Here is a 23,682-nt window from a genome sequence, read left to right as displayed (position 1 = left end):
CCTTTGCTTCCCACTTGTTGTCACAATTTGCTCATTCCTTTCGGAGCTCTTGGCACTCATACATGGATCCCTTCGTCGTCGTCGTCGTCATCATCAAGCGCTCTCTTCCACCTGTCCGCCGTTACATGGTCGCTCGTTCGTGCTCCGATTATGACGGCAACAGCGACGACGACGACGACGACGATTCCCAAGATATCAACCCGGGTGATGATGGAATCCGCCTCGGGAAGAAAAATTAATAATCCGTAACTCCCCCTTCACCGCGTGTCTTCCTCCACTAGCTGTGAAGTACCGAGCGGCAGCGGCTTGACACGTAGGTATCTGGTAAGTGATCTCGCAAAAGCAGGCAAACGACAGATTCCATCCCCGCTCGACGATGATGATGATGATTATGGGAGAGCGGTTTTGGACATTTCGCTTGATTCTGTTATGTTGTGATGATGATGTGTGTTTTCTTCATCGCTCGGGTTGGATTCAGAATGTAGGTAGGTATGCCTTGGTATGGTATGGAAAGAGCGATCTGATGGATCCGTCCGTGGAAAGCGGCCTGGTGGTGGTGGTGATTCGGCCTTGTGTGTAAGTGTAAACTCACGGCCACCACAAACAGAGCAGCAGTTGTTCAGTTCAGCGGTTGTAATGCGAGAAGCGCGCACTACACGCCACGGCTTGCTGTTCGATCCTTCCCTGATGGGTGATGGCGTTCATGCGGTTCATGTGGTATTTAGCAGTTGGGCCTTCGGTTCCGAAGGTAAGCGTGTGCTCTCTAATTTTCGTTTTTCGGAAAAGTTGGTCTTTTTTTTCCTACTGCAAGTGGAAGGGATGATCCATTAGCACTAGTTGCTCGATCAGCAGTGTCGGGCGGACCAGCTGGGTACAGATTAAACTTGTCGACAAATATGATGTTTCCTTACTTTCGGTTTCAGGTTTCAGCCATTTCCTTCCTAAACCTTCGATGCCATATGGTGAGATATCTCAATCAATCTTGTTGGTGATCATCATTTCTGGGCAGCATTATTGAGCTTGATGAGGGTAGAGGCAGAATGTTATTCATATAGATGATACTCTAGGATGTATTTGGCTAGGTACCTACTTTTGATTACACTTTACGTGTCTTCTAAACAGTTTTTTAAATATTGATGGAATATATCAGGGACCCTTGAATTCATCGAATATTTCTGATTGTTCTAGAAAACATCCGGAATTTCGCAGCACAACTGAAATCTTCAAAAACTTCTCAGAACTTCCACGACCTTGCTTGAAGTTAGTAGGTTAGGTAAGGTGGGTCAGCTAGTACTTGTTTTTCAAAATCTACAGGCTCAATGCAACTCCAATGATGGCATGCTTTGGGGCTGCATTGAGCCTGTTGATTTTGACGAATAGATTACCCATCTTGCCCAACCTTACCCGAGAAAAGTCGGTTAACAAAATGAAAGCAAATCGGTATTAATGTTTGCAGTTCCTATCATAACGAAAACCAATTTGGAGTTCAACTGTTGCGACATAAAGCTGGGTTTAGACAGGGCAAGTCAATTGATCAAGTCAGTTGAATTCGACTGACTTGAACGCTAATCGAACGTGTAAACCATGCCATTCAACTGACTTGATCAACTCACTTGAATTGAAAAAAGTTGAACCAGACTCAACTTTTCAAGCCAATTGAATTCAACTGAGTTGATCATTTGACTTGCCTAGTCTAAACCAAGCTTAAGTCTGATATCATATAGTGCTTTCATTATGCAGTCAAGAGTTTTTTTAATCAAAGCATGGATCGTTTAACAGTTATTGTTTATTTGTTTTGTTTAATACATTTTAGGTCCAGGGTGGCCAGTGCATTTTCATTTTGAATTTCCCGGTTTAAATCTTAAAAAATTCCCGGTTGTTAATATTCAACAAAAAAAAAACGAAATTGAACGTATTTTTAAGAACTTGCTGAAAGGAATTTACTGAAGGGATAAATGTGATTTAAGAAGATTCCCTAGATTGTGGGGCTTTTAAATTTGTGTAGAGTCTGAAACTAGAACTTTTTTTCAAAATCTGTGATTAATAACAACCTTCGTGATGCAAGATTTGGAAAAAAATAATTAAAATGTGAGATTTTGAAAAAAAAATTTAAGATCACAGATGAGAATGCCCCTTCATTTTAAGGGTTATAACAAATAACAGAACAATCTATAGAATCTAGTGGACAAACCCTGAAGTTTTTAGTAAAATTTGAAAGAATTCAAAGTGTTGATTTCAAACAAATATTGAGAAGGATTCCCACACAGCTTTTGAATGAGAAGTTCTGAGCAGAACACCAGAATTATTTGAACATGAAATCCTTAGAAATTTTTAGATGAATTTGGAGGGATTTCTGTGGAGAAGAGTGCATGTTCTAAATTAAATTGTTAGGTAATTTTAGAAGATTTAAAAAGGAGTTTTGAAAAACAAAACTTTGCGGAAAATTCCTACCTGATTCTGATGAGATTTGTATGGGGATCGTGAGGAAAATGACAGATGAATTTTAAGAAGTATTCCAAGAGAATTATGATCAGAATTCAACAAGGAACCGAGTTCTAAGGGTGTTCTGGCACTAATTTCAACCCCAGTGCGAAAGATTCATCACAGAACTCCAACAAAACTAATTGCAAAAAATTTACTGATAATTAGAAAGAAATTCTTTACAATACTCCCAAGGGTTTCTAAATAAAATTTAGCAAAATTTCTGCTGTTTTGAATAAAGTTAAAAGATTTTCAAAGGAATCGAAATCTCCAGATAGGCTCAAGATAATAGGCATTTTTAATGCACTACCAATGTAGAGTGCGCCAAGCATTCGAGAGGAAACGTCAGCCAAACCATTTGTTTACATCAGAATGAGGATTTTTCACAAACGCAAATTAGAGCATTTTTCATTCAACAAGTTGCAGCAAATTATGCCGCAAACAGAGCAAGAAATTTATTTGGTAAAGGATTACTCTGTTTTAATGGTTTATTCTGAAATTTTGGTGTAAAAGAGTTATATCCGTAACCAAGGCCAACAAGTAAAACAAGCTGTTGTTAAGAGCTACTATTTATTACGTCTATCTTGGTTGGTGGTCGGATAAAGAATCAATCTCTAACTTATGACAGTCAGGCAAGGCCTACTACATCTCCCCCTTTTATAAAATGTCATAGGAAGAAAGCCATCTTGGCATTCTTGATTCTCGTACAGAACGTCGAATAAAGTCTCCAACTGCTTCAGATGACACGGGCTTTTGTGCGGACTGAAGTTCTCCATCTTGAGCAGCAGGTTCATGATCGATTGCCGAAAAAGGGTTTTCGCCAGACGTACTTGCCACTTGACCATCAGCTTCGAGTGATACGGAACCAACAGGAATAGGGACATCGTGATTGAATGGCACTTCTGGATCCAACGGTACAGCTTCATCTTGAATTTTATCAAGCAGGATTTCGCATGGTAGTTGATGCGTCGCTTGCTCTGGATCATCAGAAGTGTGACGAGCTCACCAGCTTCGGTCTCCCGTTCATGTCCAGTGCAACGATATAGTTGACGGAACCTTTCCGTTCGATGACTCGACCAGGAATCCAGGACGTTTCTGCGATGCTGTTCAACGTAGACCAAGTCATCTTCTTCAAACTCGCGCTTGACTGCTCCATGCCGCCAATTGAACTGTTCGTTTTGTTTGTGTTTCTTCAGTAGGTCCAAAGTGGTGCGCACTGGTCTTCCGAGGAATGCTTCTGCTGGAGACGTCGACTGCGGTATGTTTCGGTTTGGCTGGAGCCTCTCAAGTTCTGCGTCCACCTTGGCGAGTGCAGCGTACGCTACTGGTCGTTCCGGGCAATATGCAGGACGTGCGTCAGGCTTGAGGTACAACTTCACTTGCGCTTCTGTGCATCTACCCAGCGTGCTTCGAAAAACTTCCGGAAACTGTTGCTTGAGTTGATTGGTGAACTGATCAGAACGTTGGTGTACGACGTTGACCAAGCTGCTTATCGGCACAGACCACAAATCGAACAGATCCATAGTCTCGATTCCTAGAACGTTGAGTTCAGCGCTGCTTGAGATGAAAATGCGACCAGTCTTGCGTCTTGATAACATTCTTGATGGTGATCTCGGTCTGGAACTCAGCGAGAAGGTTGAGATTGCCACCAGAAGCTGTAACTGTAGATTGTTCCGTCGGTTGAGTGGGTGGCTGTCCGATGCTGATCCATGTTTCTTCTGAGATTATGGTGATGTCGGACGCCGAGTCGTGTTGAAGTTTGACTGCTACACCATTGAGCTCGACCGGGATGAACTACCGCTTGCTTTTTGTCTTCACGTTCTCTTTGGATTTGGCCTGTTTGAACGGTTTCGACGGCGCATTCTTGTTGCTGTTGCAATAACCTTCCTTGTGTCCTTGTTGCTTGCATCTGGAACAGGTGTTCGAAGCGAACGGACACTCACGAACATAGTGCTGGTCGCCACACTTCCAACATGGCGTCTTCGGCACTTTTTGGTTCTTTTTTGAGGCAGGATTATTCTGGTTACGAGAAACAATGTTGACGTTGCGTGCTTCTTTGTTCTCCACCATCAATGTGTCCTGCTTGAGATTGGCCACGCGATGGCATTCTTCCACGAGGTTCTCCAGGGTTACCTTGCTGGTGGCTTCTCCCAATTCGTTGACTGCGGTTTCGTCGGCTTCCAATTTCGAGATCAACCTAGCTCGTATGTCCGCATCCCGAGGCGATTAGAGTCCACAGACGAAACGGAGAGCTTTGAATTGGTCCGGTGTGAGCTTGGACAGCTGAAACGCTTCACAGTGTTTGTTCACCATGGCAGCATACGATGTGAAGTCATCCGCGTCACTTTTTGCATACTGGAGGCACTGGTAACGGGAATGAAAAACCGACTTCTGTCGACCGAACAGTTTCTTCAGTTTCGTGACGGTTTCGTCCAGGGTGAAGTCCCGGGGATGCTTGGGAAGAATGGTGTTGACGTACTTAACTTGCGAAGAAGCAATCTCACACGAGCGGCGTCATCCAGGGATTGGCCGTCCTTTGTAAAGACATCCTCGTACCTCGCATACCAGCCATCGAAGAAAACTCCTCCGTCCGGATCGTACTGGAAATCCTGGATCCCGCTTGCCAAGGACTCAATAATCTTCTCACTGCCAGCAGTCGGACTTCCCCGATTTTCCAGGTTTTTAATCTGCTGCTGCTGCCTCGTGATGAGATTCGTTAGCTGCAGGATGGCGTTCCGAAGATCCTCGTCAGACATTTTCTTGCTCCGAGGTTCGAGGTAGGTCACTCGTGACGTGTCCGGGGTGAGATTTGAGCTCAAGTATTTCAGCGTGAGAAGCATGGATGCTAACCATTTACGCCAGGCCCGTATTCAGTTAAATATTATGAATGCAAAATCAGAAATCAAATTGATTTAATTGAATGCAGGATTAGTGTCCGTTTGATTTAGCAGCTGCGGTGCTAACCGTTGAAATGAGATCAACTGGAGTATTCAGAATAAGTTACATCATAACAGGAATTTCAATTTGATCTCCAGTTTTACTGTCTACAATAATGGTTTTGAAGGAATTGAGTCCATTCAACGCGGTTTTCTTTGATTCTTCTGCTTATTAATCAAAGGCAGCATCAGCTAATAGATTTGAAGTCACTGCTACTTTTTTTACAAGAGCTTTCCAACTATTATACTGTAAAAACCTAGAAATGAGAAAACAGCGTTCAAAGATTTTACAAGTTTTCTAATATGACACCTATTTAGAGGGATAAATTTAAAAATAAAGGTACAATGTGATAGAATGCATCTATATTTACCAAAAAATATTGGATAAAATTTCGTGAAATTTTTATTTTTTGGCCAAAATCTGAGTGGGACTGACTTGCGATTGCATTTAACGTCAATGAGAAAAATAACCGCAAGTCAGTCACAATTCCATGACGATGCTGCATTAGTTTAGCACAGTATTGAATAGTAGAAAGATACCATGGTCGCATAGAACGTTATTGTATGTTTCTTGATTTGTTCCGCTGGTTCCAGAGTAATGGCCGGATCGTATTCTGGTGAGTCATCAGGCCAGAGCCAAACGTGCCAAACCCACCATGCGATAAATCATTTCACATGAGAATTCAAAAATAAGATCAATAAGAGTCATGATGAGTGACCAGCACCATGTTGGCCACACCCGGACATGTTCCGGGTATTCCCGGGGAAGTTGTTAATCCTTTTTAAATCAAAATCTATTAAACGATACATCAAATCGCATGAGAATTCAAAGCCATATCCATTGGCGGTCAAACTGAGTATCGTACGAACTATATTGGCCACATCCGGGCATGTTCTAGATACCCTAGGGAACGTGGAAAAAATCTGTCTTGAGACAAATCTCATGATGCGATGTATTGTCTAAAATTTTTAATTCTATAGATGCAATCCTAAAAACATATCTGTGACGTGGTTTTATAGTAAAACTTATTTAATGGAATCCAATTTTTTCTAATTGGACTGAGTTGCGGTTACTTTTCGCTGTGGGACAATTTGACTTGGTATTGTTTTTTTTTTCATTTTTCTTGAACAAACCACCTTTTTTCAATAGCATATCTAAAAAAACATAGAAAGATAAACTGAATAATGATGCTAACTCAAAATTGATAAATTTTGAATTGAATTGACTGACTTGTGATTACTGGCAGTATACTGCCCTTTCGTTAAAACAGCAAGCTCCAAACATGTAACATTAAATGCGGCAAAACCATTCTTACTTTCCCGCAATGGGTAATTGAAAAATGATTTAGTTGTTTTCGAACTGACGAGCCCAATTGATCAATTTAGATGGTCAAGTTTTGAACTCACCACAACATGCTTTTGGCGCCTATGGACGATCAAATGTAAAATACTGTGGTAGCCACAGCATAGTTCTGTCAAAACCTCAGCATTTTCATTGATCCATTTGCGTGAATAATGCTTTCCGAAAAACGTAATCTATTCTATCTATTTTCCGCAACGCGGCGCGACATGTACCAAGCTTAATCATAGAGGAAAAGGAGGAGCTGTCAAATTAGCACCAGAGCACCAGAGAAATTTGGCTTCACTCGAGTTGTTCGCAGATGACAAGCGTTGCAGTCCTGTGGTTAAGAAAATAATACTAGAAGGAGAGATGGGCGGAGAGAATGTTTTGAGCCAAATGAACTGTCAAAATCTGAGCCAAACGACCTTTCCAATTAGAATTTTTCCGAGATTAAATTTGAGAGTATTGCAATCGAACAGAAATTCAATCGCCTTTATGTTTTGTGTACTTCTCAAATTCAACTAGTTTTTGGAATCAAAAGCAATATTCTAACTCTATTGATTAATTGATCTTAGTTGGTTAATTAATGGCACCAAAAAATGTGCAAAACATTGCGATGCAATCAATTATTAATTTGCATGCAAATCGAATCAAAAGTAAAAGTCATGTGAAATGCTAAGTTTTAGCAAGGGTTGCAAGATAATTTAGCTACAAATCCTTGCTGCCGAATTGTATTTTGTTTTCTCCGCCCATGTCTCCCTCTGAGTATTTCTAGTTAAAACAGCAAGCGGAGAAAAACGATGTTGAAGATTTTTGTCTTCATGGGCTCTTATGGATGGGACAACACAGTTCAACAGCCACATGTGAAAAGGGCATACAAGCTTTTTGTAAACAAACCTTTGTAGGCCCTTTTCTCTCCAACCGAGGGTCGCCCATGCAAATCAACCATATCATCGGGAAGGGGAATGCTTCCCCTACCTGCGAATGTTGATGGTTTGCGTTGGTGTCATATGGGTAGCGAGAGAAGAGCATTAGAAGGTTTGTTTACAAAAAGCTTGTATGCCTTTTTCACATGTTGTTCTTGAGTTTTGGTATTTTTCGCGACATATTGTAGCTAGACTTGAAAACCGAAATGACCAACTCGCGACAATCGATTTTACTCTTGTTGTGTACGTTAAAGATAATGTCGCATCTAGTGCGAACTATAGCGCATCATTTGACGAATACAGCGCACTAGATGCGACGTTATGTTTAACGTACATAACGAGAGTAAAATCGATTGTCGCGAGTTGGACATTTCGGTTTTCAAGTCTAGCGACAATATTCTGAGCAAAATAGGAAAATTTTCGTGTACATCGTAAAGTGATGGTACTTTCATTTCATTTTCATTTTGCAGCGTTTGGTGGGGCAATGGGAGCGCAAGTTAATCCAAAGCCGAAGATAAAGGACGGTTCAGTCCGCATCGTGCTCTCTTGCCGTGCGGATCTATTTGCTTTTTGCTGAAGGAAGTGTTACTACTACCTAAAGCTACAACAAATTTAAACAGCACTTTTCAGTGCTCAACCTGTAAAAATTTTCTACCTTGTTCAACTCTTATTCCTCTTCGATCCTTGTTTGGACCCTACCCGAGGTAATCCTTCTTGGATATCGATTTGGAAAATTCCTCTTCGATCCTTCAGATTCTTATAGTAATCTGCTTGGAAGTCGATTTGGATAAAAATTTACTGCCGCCATGGCGCCTAAACGCAAAAGAAAGGGGCAAACTCTTGACCCCCCTTCTGATGAAATTAATTTGAGTAATCAATTTGATTTGCTCACGGATGATGAGAATGATCCATCATCCAAGAAAAATTCTAGTAAACTTTCCCGGCTTAATGCCAAGAAGGAAAAGATTCCCCCTATTGTGATAACCACTACCGATTTCCATGCTCTTCGCATGGAACTTTTGAATTTCGTGAAAGTTAAGTTTTCACTACAAATTGGACGTCGGGGTGAATGCCGTGTATTGGCTGAAACCTTGGACGGATTTAAATGTCTTCTCAAGTATCTTACTGAGAAGAAGCACAAATTTTTTACTTACGACACCAAAACTGAACGTGTGTTCAAGGTTGTCATGAAAGGACTGCCCAGTGGTGAATCCCTGGATCAGATCAAAGATGAACTGGCAAAATTACTTGGAGTTGTGCCACTCCAAGTAATCAAAATGAAAATGAAATCCCGTCCTGACGATTCGCGCAACGGGATTTCTAATGATTTTTATTTAGTTCACTTCAAATCTAGTGAACTAAACAACCTTAAGGCCTTAGAAAAAGCTAGCCTTATGCTCCATGTCCGAGTGAAGTGAGAGCACTTCAGGAAGACTGGAGGAAATTTCCAAAACTTCACCCAGTGCCGTAAGTGCCAGGGATGGGGTCACGGAACTAAAAATTGCTACATGCCAGCTAAATGCATGAATTGTGGTGATTCCTCTCACGCAAAGGACGACTGTCCTGTGAAGGAAGATCCTAAGAAATTTAAATGTTCAAATTGTGGTGAAAACCACAAATCCAATTTTTGGGAATGTAAGACTCGCAAAGCGATCCTACAATCTCGTTCTAACCGTCAGGTAGGAAACGCTCCACGTTTCCGACCAGGTACAAATTCCTCTGCTGTTAACAACGGTCAGCGAGGAACAAATTCTACATTCGTACCCGTAGGTACAAATATCTCCCCTGCTTCAAATGTTTCATCTGTACCTACTCCCCTCGCTGCTAACAATGTTCAGCGAGTTAATGGAGCTACCTATGCTGCTATTGCAACGGGTAGAAATCAAAATACTAACCACCGTTCTAACGGAAATTTTGACAATTTTGACTTAGGAAGCATTACTGCCCCCAAAATGGAATTTTTACAGAATTCATTAATTGACATGATTTCTGATATGCTTAAATCTAACTCCATGTTTGATGCTATTCAAACTGGAGTAAAATTTGCAAATAATATTGTCATGACTTTAAAATTCAGTAATGGATTTTAAAGCATTAAATATTGTAAATTGGAATGCTCGATCTCTTAAAGATAATGAAGACGAGCTATTTAACTTTTTGAGAGTTCATAACGTGCATATTGCCGTTATAACTGAAACGTTCCTTAAACCTGACCATAAGGTTAAGAAGGACGCAAATTACTTGATTTATAGAAATGATCGTCTTGATGGACCCTGTGGTGGCGTTGCCATCATTATTCATAGACGAATCAAACATAAAATTCTTTCTTCATTTGAAACCAAAGTTTTTGAAACTTTGGGAGTTTCTGTTGAAACAAAATTTGGACAACTTACGTTTATAGCTGGCTATTTGCCATTCCAATGCGTAGGCCAGCAAAAGAATTTTCTCAAGGGTGACCTCCAGAAACTTACCCGTCATAGGTCTAAATTCTTCATTATTGGTGATTTTAATGCAAAACACCGCTCATGGAATAATGCTCAAAGCAATTCCAATGGTAATATTCTGTTTGATGATTGTTCTGCAGGTTATTACACTATTCAATATCCAAACAGCCCAACATGCTTTTCTTCTGCAAGAAATCCCTCCACTATTGATTTGGTCTTAACTGATTCATGTCAACTTTGTAGCCAATTGGTTACCCATGCTGACTTCGGTTCTGATCACCTTCCAGTAACTTTTGAAATATCCCAAGAAATAATTTGTAATCCCAACAGCTCTACTTTCAATTACCATAGAGCTGATTGGGAGCAGTATCGAACATTTATGGAATATAACTTCGATCCAAACATTCCTTTGCAAACCAAAGATGAAATGAATTATGCTCTTGAATCTCTGACTACTTCTATAGTTGAAGCAAGAGCTGCCTCAGTACCAAAATGCGAGGTTAAATTCGATTCAATTATAAACGACGATGATCTTCAGCTCTTGATCCGTCTTAAAAATGTCCGTAGGAGACAATATCAAAGAACACGCGATCCTGCCATGAAAGTTATCTGGCGGGATTTGCAAAAACAAATTAAAAAGCGATTCTCTGCCCTGAGGACCAAAACTTTTGAAAATAATATTTCTAAATTAGACCCGAGTTCCAAACCCTTTTGGAAACTCACAAAAATTTTGAAAAAACCTCAAAAGCCTAAAGAAAGTGGTAAAATTTTGATCACAAATTTGGAAAAAGCTCAGAAACTTGCTAAGCAATTCGAGAGTTCCCATAATTTCAGTTTGGGTCTTACTAGTCCTATTGAGAATCAGGTTGCTCGGGATTTTCTGAATATTTTCTCTCGGGAAAATATTTTTGATGATTCCTGGGGGACTGATTTGGACGAAGTAAGGTCTATAACTAAAAAATTTCAAAATATGAAAGCTCCAGGTGATGATGGAATTTTCTATATCCTCATAAAAAACTCCCAGAGAGTACCTTGTCTTTCTTGGTAAAATTATTTAACAGATGTTTCCATTTGGCATACTTTCCTGATAAATGGAAAAATGCAAAAGTTGTTCCAATTTTGAAGCCGGATAAAAATCCAGCTGAAGCTTCTAGCTACCGTCCAATAAGTTTGCTTTCTTCAATAAGTAAACTGTTTGAAAAGATAATTTTGAATAGAATGATGCTTCACATCAATACGAACTCAATTTTTGCAGATGAGCAGCTGGGATTTCGCCATGGGCATTCAACTACTCATCAACTCTTAAGAGTTACCAATTTAATTCGTTCAAACAAATCGGAAGGCCACTCAACTGGAGTTGCTCTTCTAGACATAGAAAAAGCGTTCGACAGTGTTTGGCATGAAGGTTTGATTGCTAAATTGAAAAAGTTTAATTTCCCACTTTATATTATGAAATTAGTTCAAAATTATTTAACTGACAGAACACTGCAGGTAAATTATCAAAATTCCAAATCTAATCGACTACCTGTTAGAGCAGGAGTTCCTCAGGGTAGCATTCTTGGGCCTATATTGTATAACATTTTCACTTCGGACCTCCCTGATTTGCCTCAGGGTTGCCACAAATCTTTGTTCGCTGATGACACAGGCATTTCCGCTAAAGGAAGAAGTCTTCCTTTTTTTTTGCAGTAGACTGCAGAAAAGTTTAGATATTTTCTCTTCTTATCTACAAAAATGGAAGATTTCTCCCAACGCTTCCAAAACTCAACTTATAATATTTCCACACAAGCCTAGAGCTTCGTTTTTGAAACCTAGTAGTAGCCACATAGTCACTATGAACGGAGTTCCAATTTCCTGGTCAAACCAAGTGAAATATCTTGGATTAATACTTGACCAAAAATTAACTTTTAAAGATCACATTGAGGGCATTCAAGCCAAATGTAACAAATATATAAAATGTTTGTATCCTCTTATTAACAGGAAATCCAAACTTTGCCTGACGAATAAACTTCTAATATTTAAACAAGTTTTTAGACCGGCCATGCTTTACGCTGTGCCAATATGGTCTAGTTGTTGCACTACCAGGAAAAAAGCACTTCAAAGGATTCAGAACAAAATTCTGAAAATGATTTTGAAGTTGCCTCCCTGGTACAGTACAACCGAAGTACATAGAATTTCAAATGTTGAGACTTTAGCACAAATGTCCAACAAAATAATTAATAATTTCAGGCAAAAATCGTTGCAATCCTCAATTGCAACGATTAATTCCCTTTATACTTAGATAAGATTTAGTTTTAGTTTTTAGTTTTAAGATATCAATTGTTATACTGACATGCAGGTTAAAAAACCTGTTTAAAATACTGAATTGCCAAGACATGAACAATGTAAAAACACTTAGATATATATCATAACAATTAAGGCTGGTACGTTACTGCAGTAACTGGAGCACCTAGGTTAAAATGAAATGTAATTTATTTTGGATTTGGAACAAATAAAGAGTTAAAAAAAAAGGACGGGTAATGGCTGAATAGTCTATGCGGACCACTTGAACGCCATGGGAAAAGGAAGGGATTGGAGAGACCGGTTATTGAGGGGTTTTGAGGAAATGACACAGTGATGTTAAATGTAAAGAAACCGAAAATCCATCTCCCACTGATTCATCCTTTCACATATATACCAAATTGATATTTTAAAGGAATAATCAAAATAAACAAACAATACATGAAAAGGCTAGTTGCCAGTTGCCTCCCTAAGTGGACCCTCTGCATCCTAACTCTTCTGTTAATCCACTTAATGCTACTAGGCTGTCTAAATTTTCTTATTTAAGTTCGTTTGATGATTATGATATCTCTAGTCTAATTTAATAAATAATTGAAATCTCTAATCTACCTACCATGCTTTATTAAGTACCTGCACTTGTGAATGTAATCTAAAATTTAACGTGCTTAAAAGTTGTTTTTGACTTTGACCTATATTTAATATATATATATTAGTTCGTCCCAGGTGACACCTTCAAGTAACTAAAATGCTTCACTTTGAAGTTAGTTTCCTAGCTGAATTTTTAAATTACATAAGTTATATGCTTCAACTACGCTCACACGTTTCCACTATGTCGCACCACAAAAATACGAATGGTTATGTCACAATAGAAGCACGCCACAGTTGAAACCCCGAGCCATAGTTCAAACACTTATCCCAAATCAAAATGAAGCACATATAAGATTAGTTGCAATACCATGTACAAAATGGTGTTTAACATTGTTCCCTGAGTAATACATCAATGAAAACAACAACGAAAGCTTGTCACGCAAGTGGAAGGAGCACTGTTGGGCACTTTCTGAAATATTTCAATAGTATAATTCCCTTGCAAAACCCAAATAAATCTATCTGCGGAAAAATAAATAATAAGAGTGATTTGCGGCAAAACCCGCCAGTATCGCACCCAACGTCAGTGCCTATACGTAAGCGTACTACAACGCGGCTTTCAAATAAAGGAGTAACAAGTGTGATACTATCACTTCAGGCTAGAACTTTGGTTCTCTTATGCAATGGTTCATCAGAGAGGGGAAGCTCAGTAATCCTCATCGCATACTCATGACGCTATTCTGTCACGGCATGAGCCAACGATGCCGGCCATAAACCCACCGTCTCCAACGCTCCACGAAATCGCAAATGTGATGGTACTTGACGATCTATTCCAATGTATAATTGATTTCCAATGTATAGCAAAAATGCTAATGGGACTGTTATGCCGCACAGAGCCAACCTGGTCTATACAAGGTGTGGAGATCTAGCCCTCACGTATGTGTTGGTAGTGGGAAAAAGGTAAACATTGCGGCAGAGGATGACCACGACGTCATAGCAGTCGAAAGAAAATTTGTGAAATATGAAGTACAGCAAATTCTAGATATGTTTGCATGATGATTGCGCTTGCTTGTATGCTTTTGTAAAGTTTACGGAAAATATCAGCAGGCGTTTTGTATTATTATAGGAACTCCTTACATGGAAACGGGCAAAAACTCACAAGCAGGCTGCTTTTTCATGGTATACAGTGTGCTAATAAAATAATCAATACATTATCTCAACATTCAGTAGAAAAACATTCATAAATTTTGGCTTCATACAGAAATTCTATAATTCATATTCGATTTCCAATGCAAACGCTGATTGAAACAAACGTTATGACGTAACTACGAGCGTGTTTGAGCGTCGAAAGAAGTAAATCGTGCGAAGCCGACTGAAAGCCGAGTGAAAAACGAACTGCACCAATACGTACAGGCCATCAATTCCACACCTTGTATAGACCAGGTTGGCACAGGGCAGTATAATAGGCTTTTATATTTTGGTTGAACTCTACACTCTGAAAAATCTTCTCGTCCGATTTACGTGAAATATCAGGTATGCAAACAAAAATCAATATGGTGTCAACGAGGAAGCTGATGGAAGAGCTCCTTGAAGATTTAAAGTTTCCCAGCAGCTTACTGCAAATATTGGATGGTAATTTGATTTATTTACATTAGTAATTATGTGTAGCTAGCTACACCTGTTACTATTTTCATAATTTCAGCCGGAGGAATCGACATTTTGTGTCTGCTAACTGTGTCGGAAGATCAATTTATTCAGAGTTTAGATGCAGTTTGGAGCAGCTGGACTATGAGGACAATTCGTTAAAATCGTCGAATCTATTGATTCAGTCCTGGAGAAACCGATATGTAAGTATAAACAACAACAAATTTCAACACAAATTGCGGGTTTCAGGAGAATCTCCTTCCAATGATAAAATCCTACAACCCGATGTAGAACATGCCATCATACGAGGGAATGTTCCAATGACTGGGGAGAAGAGCCCGCCGTCAATTCACGAAATGTTAAGGACAGGGAGTTGACAATTCCACTCTCCCCATACAAATCACTTCAATTTGAGGCTAGTGGCCCCATCTCTACACAGAAAAAAAAATGTAATATCGATCAATGTTATTCAAGCTGATGTATGAAATAATGATGTAATAGCAAAAAGCAGATACAATATTACATCAATGGATGTAATTTTGTTCGCAAAATCGATGTACATCGTACAACGTTATATTACACAATCGATGGATTGACCTGGTTGCAGCAGTTTGGATGTAATATTCAACAACTTTTTTTTTCTGTGTACTCTTTGCATTTAATGTATTACAAATTTAATGGATTTAGCAAAAGGACTCAAGATTGCGAACAGCGAAATGATTTTTTCTTCGATGTTTGAACAAATATAAAATCAACCGGACTTCAAAGATTTTTAGCTTGACAATTTTCCTAGGCCATTTTTCGACATCTTAGGCTTGGACAAGGGGTAGGTCACTCCGCACACTAATCTTGGGTCATCTTTTTTGTCAGTGTGCCGATTGTGTCGGTCACAGAGCAAGCTGCGATTGTTTGTAAAATACCCATCCCGGCAACCCGGTATTTCTGACATCTTGAATGTTTTGGTTTGAAATCGCAAGGATAAATCGGATTGAGAATAGCGTGGGAAGTGGCGGGTGTGCGAAATGTTGGTGAATTAAGGGTACTAATGGGGTCTGATGAACTGCCTCTTTCTCTTGAGCCCACTCTAGAATCTACATTTCGTATTTATATCTATAAGTGAACTGCTGGTCTGAGTTCCTCTGGTATATTCAATTAGAGGATGTTCCGGAATATACAGTCAAACAGCACGTGATGTTGTGAACAACTTCAATGACAGTTGTCCAGCAGTGCTCCCATTTTATTTACAACAATCCAATGCCTAAGAGATTGTACCGAAGGTATGCCAAAGGTGTGCCGATGGATGTGCCGAATCTAATTTCGGCACAATGTGCTGAGTGACTTACCTCTTGGGCTTGGACAACTCTCCAGATCACGAAGTAAAAAAGCTAGGACATTGGTATATAAATTAGACATATTTGGAAATATCGTCAAATAGTTCGAATGGGCGAATGAACCCTCAAGTTTAAAATCTATATAATAAAAAAAATACAATATTTCTAAATAAACGCTTAAAAGAAGAGCGGCCTCGATTTTCTGAAACATGATTTTTAAAAACTAATGCATTTTCATTTGAAATGCAAATTATCTTGAAAATTAACCTTTGCGTCCCTGATTTATTTTGTTGTCCTAAATTGTGTTGTTCACGTGGCTCTAGTGTTCTCAATTTTTCCGAATCAAACCATAACCGAGAAATTATCAGAGTTTCATAAGCCATACTTGATGGGCACGTCGGATTAACGGTTCCGGATTTACACGGATATTCCTTAGGGTCTGTCCAATGGTCATGTGAGATATTTGCATGTTTTTTTTATACACTGGAGTCGCTTTTTACGCGGGGGTACGTACTCCAAATTGTCCAGGAGATCAGTTAATTTGTTCTACAAGATCAACCGAGACTGGTACAATGTCTGTAGAATCGAAATACTTCCAAACAGATTCACAGTGTCTATGTGGATCATGCTCGACCTATTTGCAAGTATTCCAGATGTTCTAGGTTCTCCAAATCGTCCTGGAGTTCAGATGATTTATTCTAGTAGATCAACCAAAAAGGTTTGTTTACATTTTGGCTCTTCCGCCCCTTTCAAATGTTAGTCTAGAATTGATCAAAGTTGACCATTTCGTATGAAAATCGGCATGCGCTGCTATTTTATCGAACACAGCTGTACATCAATTTTGCGAAGTTCTACGTCATACTGCGGTTGTGTCTAGGACATAACCCTTTAATTTTTTAAATATTCAACATGATTACGACGTTCTTGCACATCAGTACTTTTAACCCTCCTAATGCTGTTTCCAGCCAATGCACTAGGGCTGTGAACCATTTGCCGAGTTAAATTTAACTCGTGGTTAAAAGTGACATTTCGAAAGTTATTTTCTATGTTCGAAAATCCCTGTGCTGTCGCTCAACCGGTTTTCGAGCCACGGTTGTCAAAATTTAACTTCTTGTCTGTCAGAAATAACCATGCTCGGATAGCAGGGTTAATCGATAACTTTCCATCTGTCAAATTTTAACCAAAAGTTAAAATAATCCACCAAATGGTTCAGAGCCTAGGAAGGTTAAATTGAAAAAAAAAATCTTCCTTCAAAATCAATGGGCAATGATAACATTGCAATAATTACAATTTTATCCCTGAACATTGATTTTGAAGAAAGATTTTTTTGCCAGTTTAACAGTAAATTAAAAATAAGTACATATTACTGAATTTACCTCTCCAAACAAAATGTTTTATTTATTTAAATTTAACTTCGGGAGCATCCCTATCACGCAACTCACTGTTGAATGTTTTGAACCGACCGAAAGACAGAAAAACCTCAAACCTTTTGGGCTCTCTACACCAACACACGGCCGCCAGTGGCTATTAGTGGCGACCACAATATAACAACAGGACGTGGCTGGTGCTGGTGGCGACGTGCGGGTGGAAGTGAATTGAAGGCACGCAAGGTGCCTGCTGCTGCTGCCGCAGCGACGAGACGACGGTTTGTTGCTGTTGCTTTCTGCGACGGCGGACGGTTCGATGGGAGAGAAAGAGAACCAACTATTATAGCCGCCACGGTGGACTGCGGAGCAATAAAAAAAAACTAAAACTAAACTGCGATCGTGTCACTGGAAACTCACTTTTTCGACACGAAATCCGGCCAAATTTTCACTGCAACACTACAAAAACACTCGCGGATACATTCACGCACGATTTGGTACCGGTTTTGGTTGGTTTCGAACGATTTTACCACCGAAAAGCAACGAAAACAAATTGAGCAACAGATTCAGACGTCTTCCATTTTCAAACAAAAACTCAATTTTGACGACAGCAGCAAATCCAACCGAGAAGAAGGTAGTTCAAGCCGGAGAGAGAACAGCGGCCAGAAACCGTTCGGAAGTGCATTGGTGTTGGTGAACGGGAGAATGTTATTCTCCGGAATGAGAGAGGAAACGTGAGATTTTAATTTGTCGGAGTTCGGTAGGGTAAGTAGCCGGCAGCTCCAAGCACGCTAATAATCAATAACCCCAATAACGCAAATTTAGGTAGATCGATTTACCATCCATCGATTAGCTTGGGACCGAAGATAGTATCAGAGCTGAGCCAAAAAGTTGAGCACGTTTCTTCGGGACCTACTAGTCTTAAGGGCCACCCACATTAGATCGGTTTGCGTTGCGTTGACGTAAACTTGACGGTTTTTTTTCATTTCGTCTATTTGGAAGGCTCAAATGTTATAAAAATAACTTAGCGGAGCCGAGTACATAAAATACCAATTTTGGTACTCAAAAAACAAAAAAATATATATAAAAATGCATTTTATCATAGGATTTTTCTGGGTGGCGATCGAAGCGGCGACAAAGCGATCTTCTCCCGTGCACGCAACTTCTTTCTTTCCCGAATTTGTTCCTCATTTTCATTGAACCCGAATCGTGATCGCTGCTGCTGCTTCTGAACGTCGTTTCCCGTTGCATGCTCTCCGCTACTCTCTTCGGTCGTCGGGGTCGTCACGTCCATTTCGTTATTTTCATTCAGCATCTCCAACCTCGTGTCCGTTTCCTGGTCGCTAATGACTAGCGACGCACCTTCCACCACTACACCAGCATACGTACTGCTGCTGTTTTGTTTTCTTTCACTTTGCTGCTTTCCTTTTTCCTTAGGTTGCTTCTCCGCTTCCTTCCCAGCCTTCCGCATGGGACAGGAAAGCTTCCGGTGTCCGTCCGCCTTGCACAGAAAACATTTATCTTTGTTGCCATCATAAAATATATTTCCTTTGCGATTGAAGAAATGTAATGACGTGGGATTTCCTTCTTCACATCCATATATATACCGCGTATCCCTGTATATACCTCAAAACACAGATCAGATGGAAATTTCTCCCGGATGATGCGTTTAATTTTTCCATATTTCCCCAGCACTTTATCCAGCTCGTTGTCGGGTACCTCTGGTGGCAAGTCATACACACGCACATATTGAATGTATTCACGCAGAAAAATGGATTTTTGTTTCAGGGCCTAATGTATTTTGTTATTGATTCAAACATATTGTATCACTATTTCAACGAAACATATTTTTGAATCAACAAAATGGTTTTTAGAACCAACAAACAGATTATTGACTCTACAATTATTGATTCAAAAATACTTTTCTTTGAATTAACCGAATAATATATTTGAATCAATACCAAAAATATATTAGGCCCTGAGCCAAAAATATATCCATTTGAATTTAAAAATCATTTCTCTGTGTGTTCACCAGCATGCGACATGCGTACCTTTGCCGTCGTTCCATTCGCATAATGGAAGATTAAATCCTCCGAATTGAACGTCAGAGCATGGAGCATCGCTTCCTCTGATTTGAACTTGATGAATACTCCCCTTTCCTCACCAATGCGATAAATAGCTTCCATTTCACTTCGATCCGCGTCGAGTGCTTTGGCGAAATTTACAATCTCTCCGATGTTTGGTTTAGCATCAGAGCCTTTAGAGTTACCTCTATGGTTATACCCAGGCCAGTGACAAGGCCTATACCAACAGCAGCGTTTGACAGTAGACAGCATGCGAGGGGCGATCAACTTCATTAATCAGCTGAATTGTAAATACACATTTAAAAAAATACATACAAATACGTTAATGTGTAAACGTTAAAACCAAAATACCTTAAATAAAATACTCAAGTGTACAATCGCTACTTTTTCACGCAAGAAACAACCAATTTTTTCAACTACAAACTATACTATACTATGCACGACTATCGAACGGGTGCATTGCGTGAAAGACCCAGGCGTTTTTTCTGGACTCACAGCTGACATACTCACACCATATATCGTATGTAGTCGACAAAGTGTCCAGAACTCTTGGCTTTGTCTTCAAGATTACTAAGAACTTCACAGATGTTTAGTGCTTGAAATCACTCTATTGCTCCCTCGTACGATCTTCGTTGGAATACTGCTCTGCAGTCTGGAGCCCGAACTACAATAATGGGGCCGAGCGAATTGAATTTGTGCAACGAAGTTTTCCTGTAATACTATACTGAATAATTAAAAGGCATTGGACTTCACGAAACCTACATAATAATGATTTATTCTGGCAAAAAAAAATTAAGTCTTTTTGTTCTCTTAGCATAGTTTTCTCAAATACTAATTATCCCGCGCACAAATCCAGGGGCATCATCATAATGGACGAGGCCTGCTCCAAATGTTCCCACCAGGAAACTCATGTTGACGCCCCGCGCATTGCGATCTGACGGTACCTGACGTGAGCTTCCCCTTTGAACAGGGCCGACAGTATCTCACGGAACAGCTGCACGGCCTGATCCAGATCCTGCTGTGGACAGACGCTCCCATAGCGCTGGATAAACTGCTGTAGAGCGTTCAACTTCGCCGCACTGTTGGTGTCCCGATTGTTGATCACCGTAGACAGCATCGTCAAGTGGTTCTGAGGGATGTTCAGAGGCTTCCTATAACTGGCCATCCATGCCTCACGCTTGGACAGATTGCAAGCATCACAAAGGCATGTGATTTCCATCGTTTCAAGCGTCCGTGCTCGCACGCCGTCAGTATTTTCGCTGAACAGAGGACCGTAGGAGATTGTGATTTGTTGGTTCTTGCGTATGGGACAGAGGACGACCAATTTCAGATGGCCGAAGGCGGACAGGGCCAGCGCATTCGGGATACATGAATGATTACACAGCGAGGCGAAGGTATGCAGTTGGTAGGACACATCGTTCGTCTGAAAGGTGGTCAAAACAAAGGCCGTTCTCATGTAGTCATGTAGACACTGGAGCATGAAATGCCGTCGTGCTTCGCTGTTGAATAGTGTCTTGACCGGTGGGTGTTTAATGAAAACCGTGTAGTACAGAGCGGCTTGGTATCGAATAACGTAATCCATTCCAAGCACGATTGGGAGAACCTTCGTTCTGTGGAAGGTTTTGAAATCACGCATTGGATCATCCTCGGTGCAGTCCAATGTAAAGGGATCAGTAATAAGTTTTTCTTGTTTTGCACAGAAATCCATCATTTCCTGAACGTCATCTCGAAACAGGGTCAATCCAAAGAACAACATTCTCGGGCCAATGTAGCTGTGCCCGTACGAAATGTGATTCAGTTTTTCGACAATTCCACACTCAAAACGGTGGTTCGATTCCAAGCTCTTCTTCAGGCACTCCTCGTCGCAGTACATCACCGACACACAATGTGGACAGGGAATCAGAGCGTGGTAGCTATCGGATGTGCAATAGTTGCAGCTCAAGAACTTACTGCCGCTATTGACGGAGGCCATTATCATTTTTTCATTCAGAATTACATCTCCGGTTTTGAAATTCTTCTCAGCCACCAGGCTTCTTCCGTACCCAGGGAGCATCTTCATGGAAATCCCTTTAGCAATGCAAGGAATCTTTGGGTTCTTTTCAATGGTCATTTCAAATCTGGTACACATCGTAGATTGCCTCGATTGGCCCTTGTCTATCCTCTCCCTACAGCTCGCCTCCCGAGCTAGCAGTTTTGGCATCAAGCGCTCCGGATAGTTGTTCTTCTTGGCGAGCATTATGTTGACCAGTGTCAGTTCATACTCTCCCGTATCGTAGTGCAAGGCTGACCTGTAAAATCAATTCCTATTTTGAATCATTCCTCTTCAACTTGCTAGAATGCTTACCGATTGGCAAAACCAATGGCCAGATGTTCCGATCCGGTTGTGGCCCAACAGATGCACTCGTTGTACTTTTTCAGCGCTTCCGAGTAGGACTTCTCCTTGTAGAATCGATTGCCTGCCAGACGAATTTGTGCTGCTTTTTCGTCGTTCTTGAGCAATTCTGGGACGTCAAGTGTTGGTCCTTTTTGGCGGATATAATCTCGACAAGCTGCAACGCCTGCAGCGAGAACATGCGGTGCTTTATCTTTCACCTCCGTGTAATACTTCATGAGAGGCCATTCATTGTTATTCTTTACGTGCTCCTGAAATTTGGCATCATCTTCCAGCTGGTTTCTTGCCAACCGCGCGATCTGTTCCGGATGAAGCATCGTGGTGCGTCGTTGGTGGCGCTTGATTAAAAAAAAAAGTTAATTTATCAATATAATAGGTATTTACCGATTAATAGAACTTTAACTATAATATTAATAAAACTAACATAAATGATACGAATAATAACGCTTCAATTAACAACAAGAATCTAGTTTATCCAGCAACAACAACAAACAGTACAAGTTATTTTTTAGATTTTTTCAAAATCAAGATGTCCGTGGCGCGCCAAGCGAAAGCTCGATGTAGAATTGAGCGATCTTGAATCTAAGTTTGGAAAATCAAGCTTTTTTCAAAATAAATTAATGTTTAGGCTGTGTTCCATTTTAGGTGAATTTTCACTTAAATTTGACAGATGAATTTTGACGTAGAACTACGTCTTTGTCGACTATACTGGGGTGCAAATCAAAAAAATATGTGTGGTGAAGGAGTGTTAGGTTTTGTACGCTTGTAGCTTTGTCATTTATAGATGAAATTAAAATCCAAATACGCCAATCGATAGGATATTACATTACGAACCTGCTGAAATAAATATTTTTCCAATTTTTTTTTTTCTAATTAAACTATTGAAAATGTACAAATGAAAATTTTATCACTATTTTCATGAAATAATTTTTATATACATTATTAAGGAGACTTTCAGCCCTGGGCTGGTTCGTCTCCCATTCATGAAATAAGCCTTCCCGCATAAACGCGAACCATAAATTGACCTTTCCTAAAATGGTTGAAAATTGTTTATAATCCCTGCTAAACTTTAACTGAAATGGTTATGGAACTTTACATGAACGTTTAATGATAAAGTTTCAACCTTATGTATTATGGTTTTTTGGAACTGGACCTTACAAATAATGGGTTGTTAAGAACCATTACCATTCCAAATCCTTGTTTTCTCCATACATTTTCAGAAAGAGAACTATATAAGAACGTTTTTACTTATGATTTGAGAACATTAATGGTAATGGTTATAATAGTCAGTAAGGTCCATTAATGGTTTTGTATTATCGCTCAACTTTAAGTGGAATATATCGTGAATTGGTAATCAGTAAATTACAGGCAACCAAATTTGCCAGTGGTGGCGGGGGGGGGACACCCCTCACCATCCCTCTCCAAAGGGGGAGTTTGGTAAAGAGAGATGAAAAAACCGATTTGTACCTTCCTTAAAAGTTGTCCTAGTTCGCTATTCTAATATCTATATACAATCTTCACACTGCCGTACTCTAACGGAACTATCAACTCTATGCTTTCATCTACTCCATCAATCGTATAAAAATTACCACTACAGTCTGTTATTTGAAATTAGCATCTTCAACTATATAAATTCAGTTTAGCCAGCACCACGCTAAGATGCACATACCTAAAAGTTGGCAAAGAATACCTAGATATCGGTAGAAATTACCGATAATCGAAGAAATTTCACATACCTAAATTATCGGTAATCATGGATTACCAATAATTAACGTTAAAAATTACTTAATTTACAGTAAAAATAGCTTCCAATCTTGCTTCCAATCTCCACCAAGTCTCGCCATGGATTCTCAAATTCGTTACACCCGTGACGGCA

At 39.9% G+C, this 23,682-nt stretch overlaps 2 protein-coding genes across 4 annotated transcripts in view; both read right to left on the bottom strand.

Moving 5' to 3' along the window:
- Magi (magi) overlaps positions 1–17,917 on the bottom strand; it is a 61,307-nt gene extending 43,390 nt beyond the window's left edge. For 2 of the 3 annotated variants that reach the window (XM_065234032.1, XM_065234035.1), the window contains exon 1: positions 17,751–17,917. The gene's annotated coding sequence lies outside the window, so the exon portion shown is untranslated. Of the gene's footprint in view, positions 1–17,452; positions 17,704–17,750 lie in introns of those variants that run through there. The other variant, XM_065234034.1, reaches the window with a different exon arrangement.
- Positions 17,918–20,211: 2,294 nt separating this feature from the next.
- On the bottom strand, positions 20,212–22,335 carry LOC135711222 (uncharacterized). Its single transcript, XM_065234004.1, has 3 exons — positions 22,231–22,335; positions 21,759–22,144; positions 20,212–21,702 (listed from the first exon to the last, which is right to left on the bottom strand). The coding sequence occupies exons 2-3, from the start codon at positions 22,121–22,123 to the stop codon at positions 20,322–20,324; spliced, it is 1,746 nt and encodes a 581-aa protein (XP_065090076.1). The 5' UTR covers positions 22,124–22,144; positions 22,231–22,335; the 3' UTR covers positions 20,212–20,321.
- Between the last annotated feature and the right edge of the window lie 1,347 nt (positions 22,336–23,682).

This window comes from Ochlerotatus camptorhynchus, unplaced genomic scaffold (assembly GCF_037179485.1).
Source record: "Ochlerotatus camptorhynchus isolate MF236.1 unplaced genomic scaffold, CSIRO-AGI_Acam_v1.1 ptg000428l, whole genome shotgun sequence".
NCBI classification, from domain to species: Eukaryota; Metazoa; Arthropoda; class Insecta; order Diptera; family Culicidae; genus Ochlerotatus; species Ochlerotatus camptorhynchus.
Note: the sequence above shows the minus strand (reverse complement) of the source record. Positions and strands in the feature narration are given on the sequence as shown.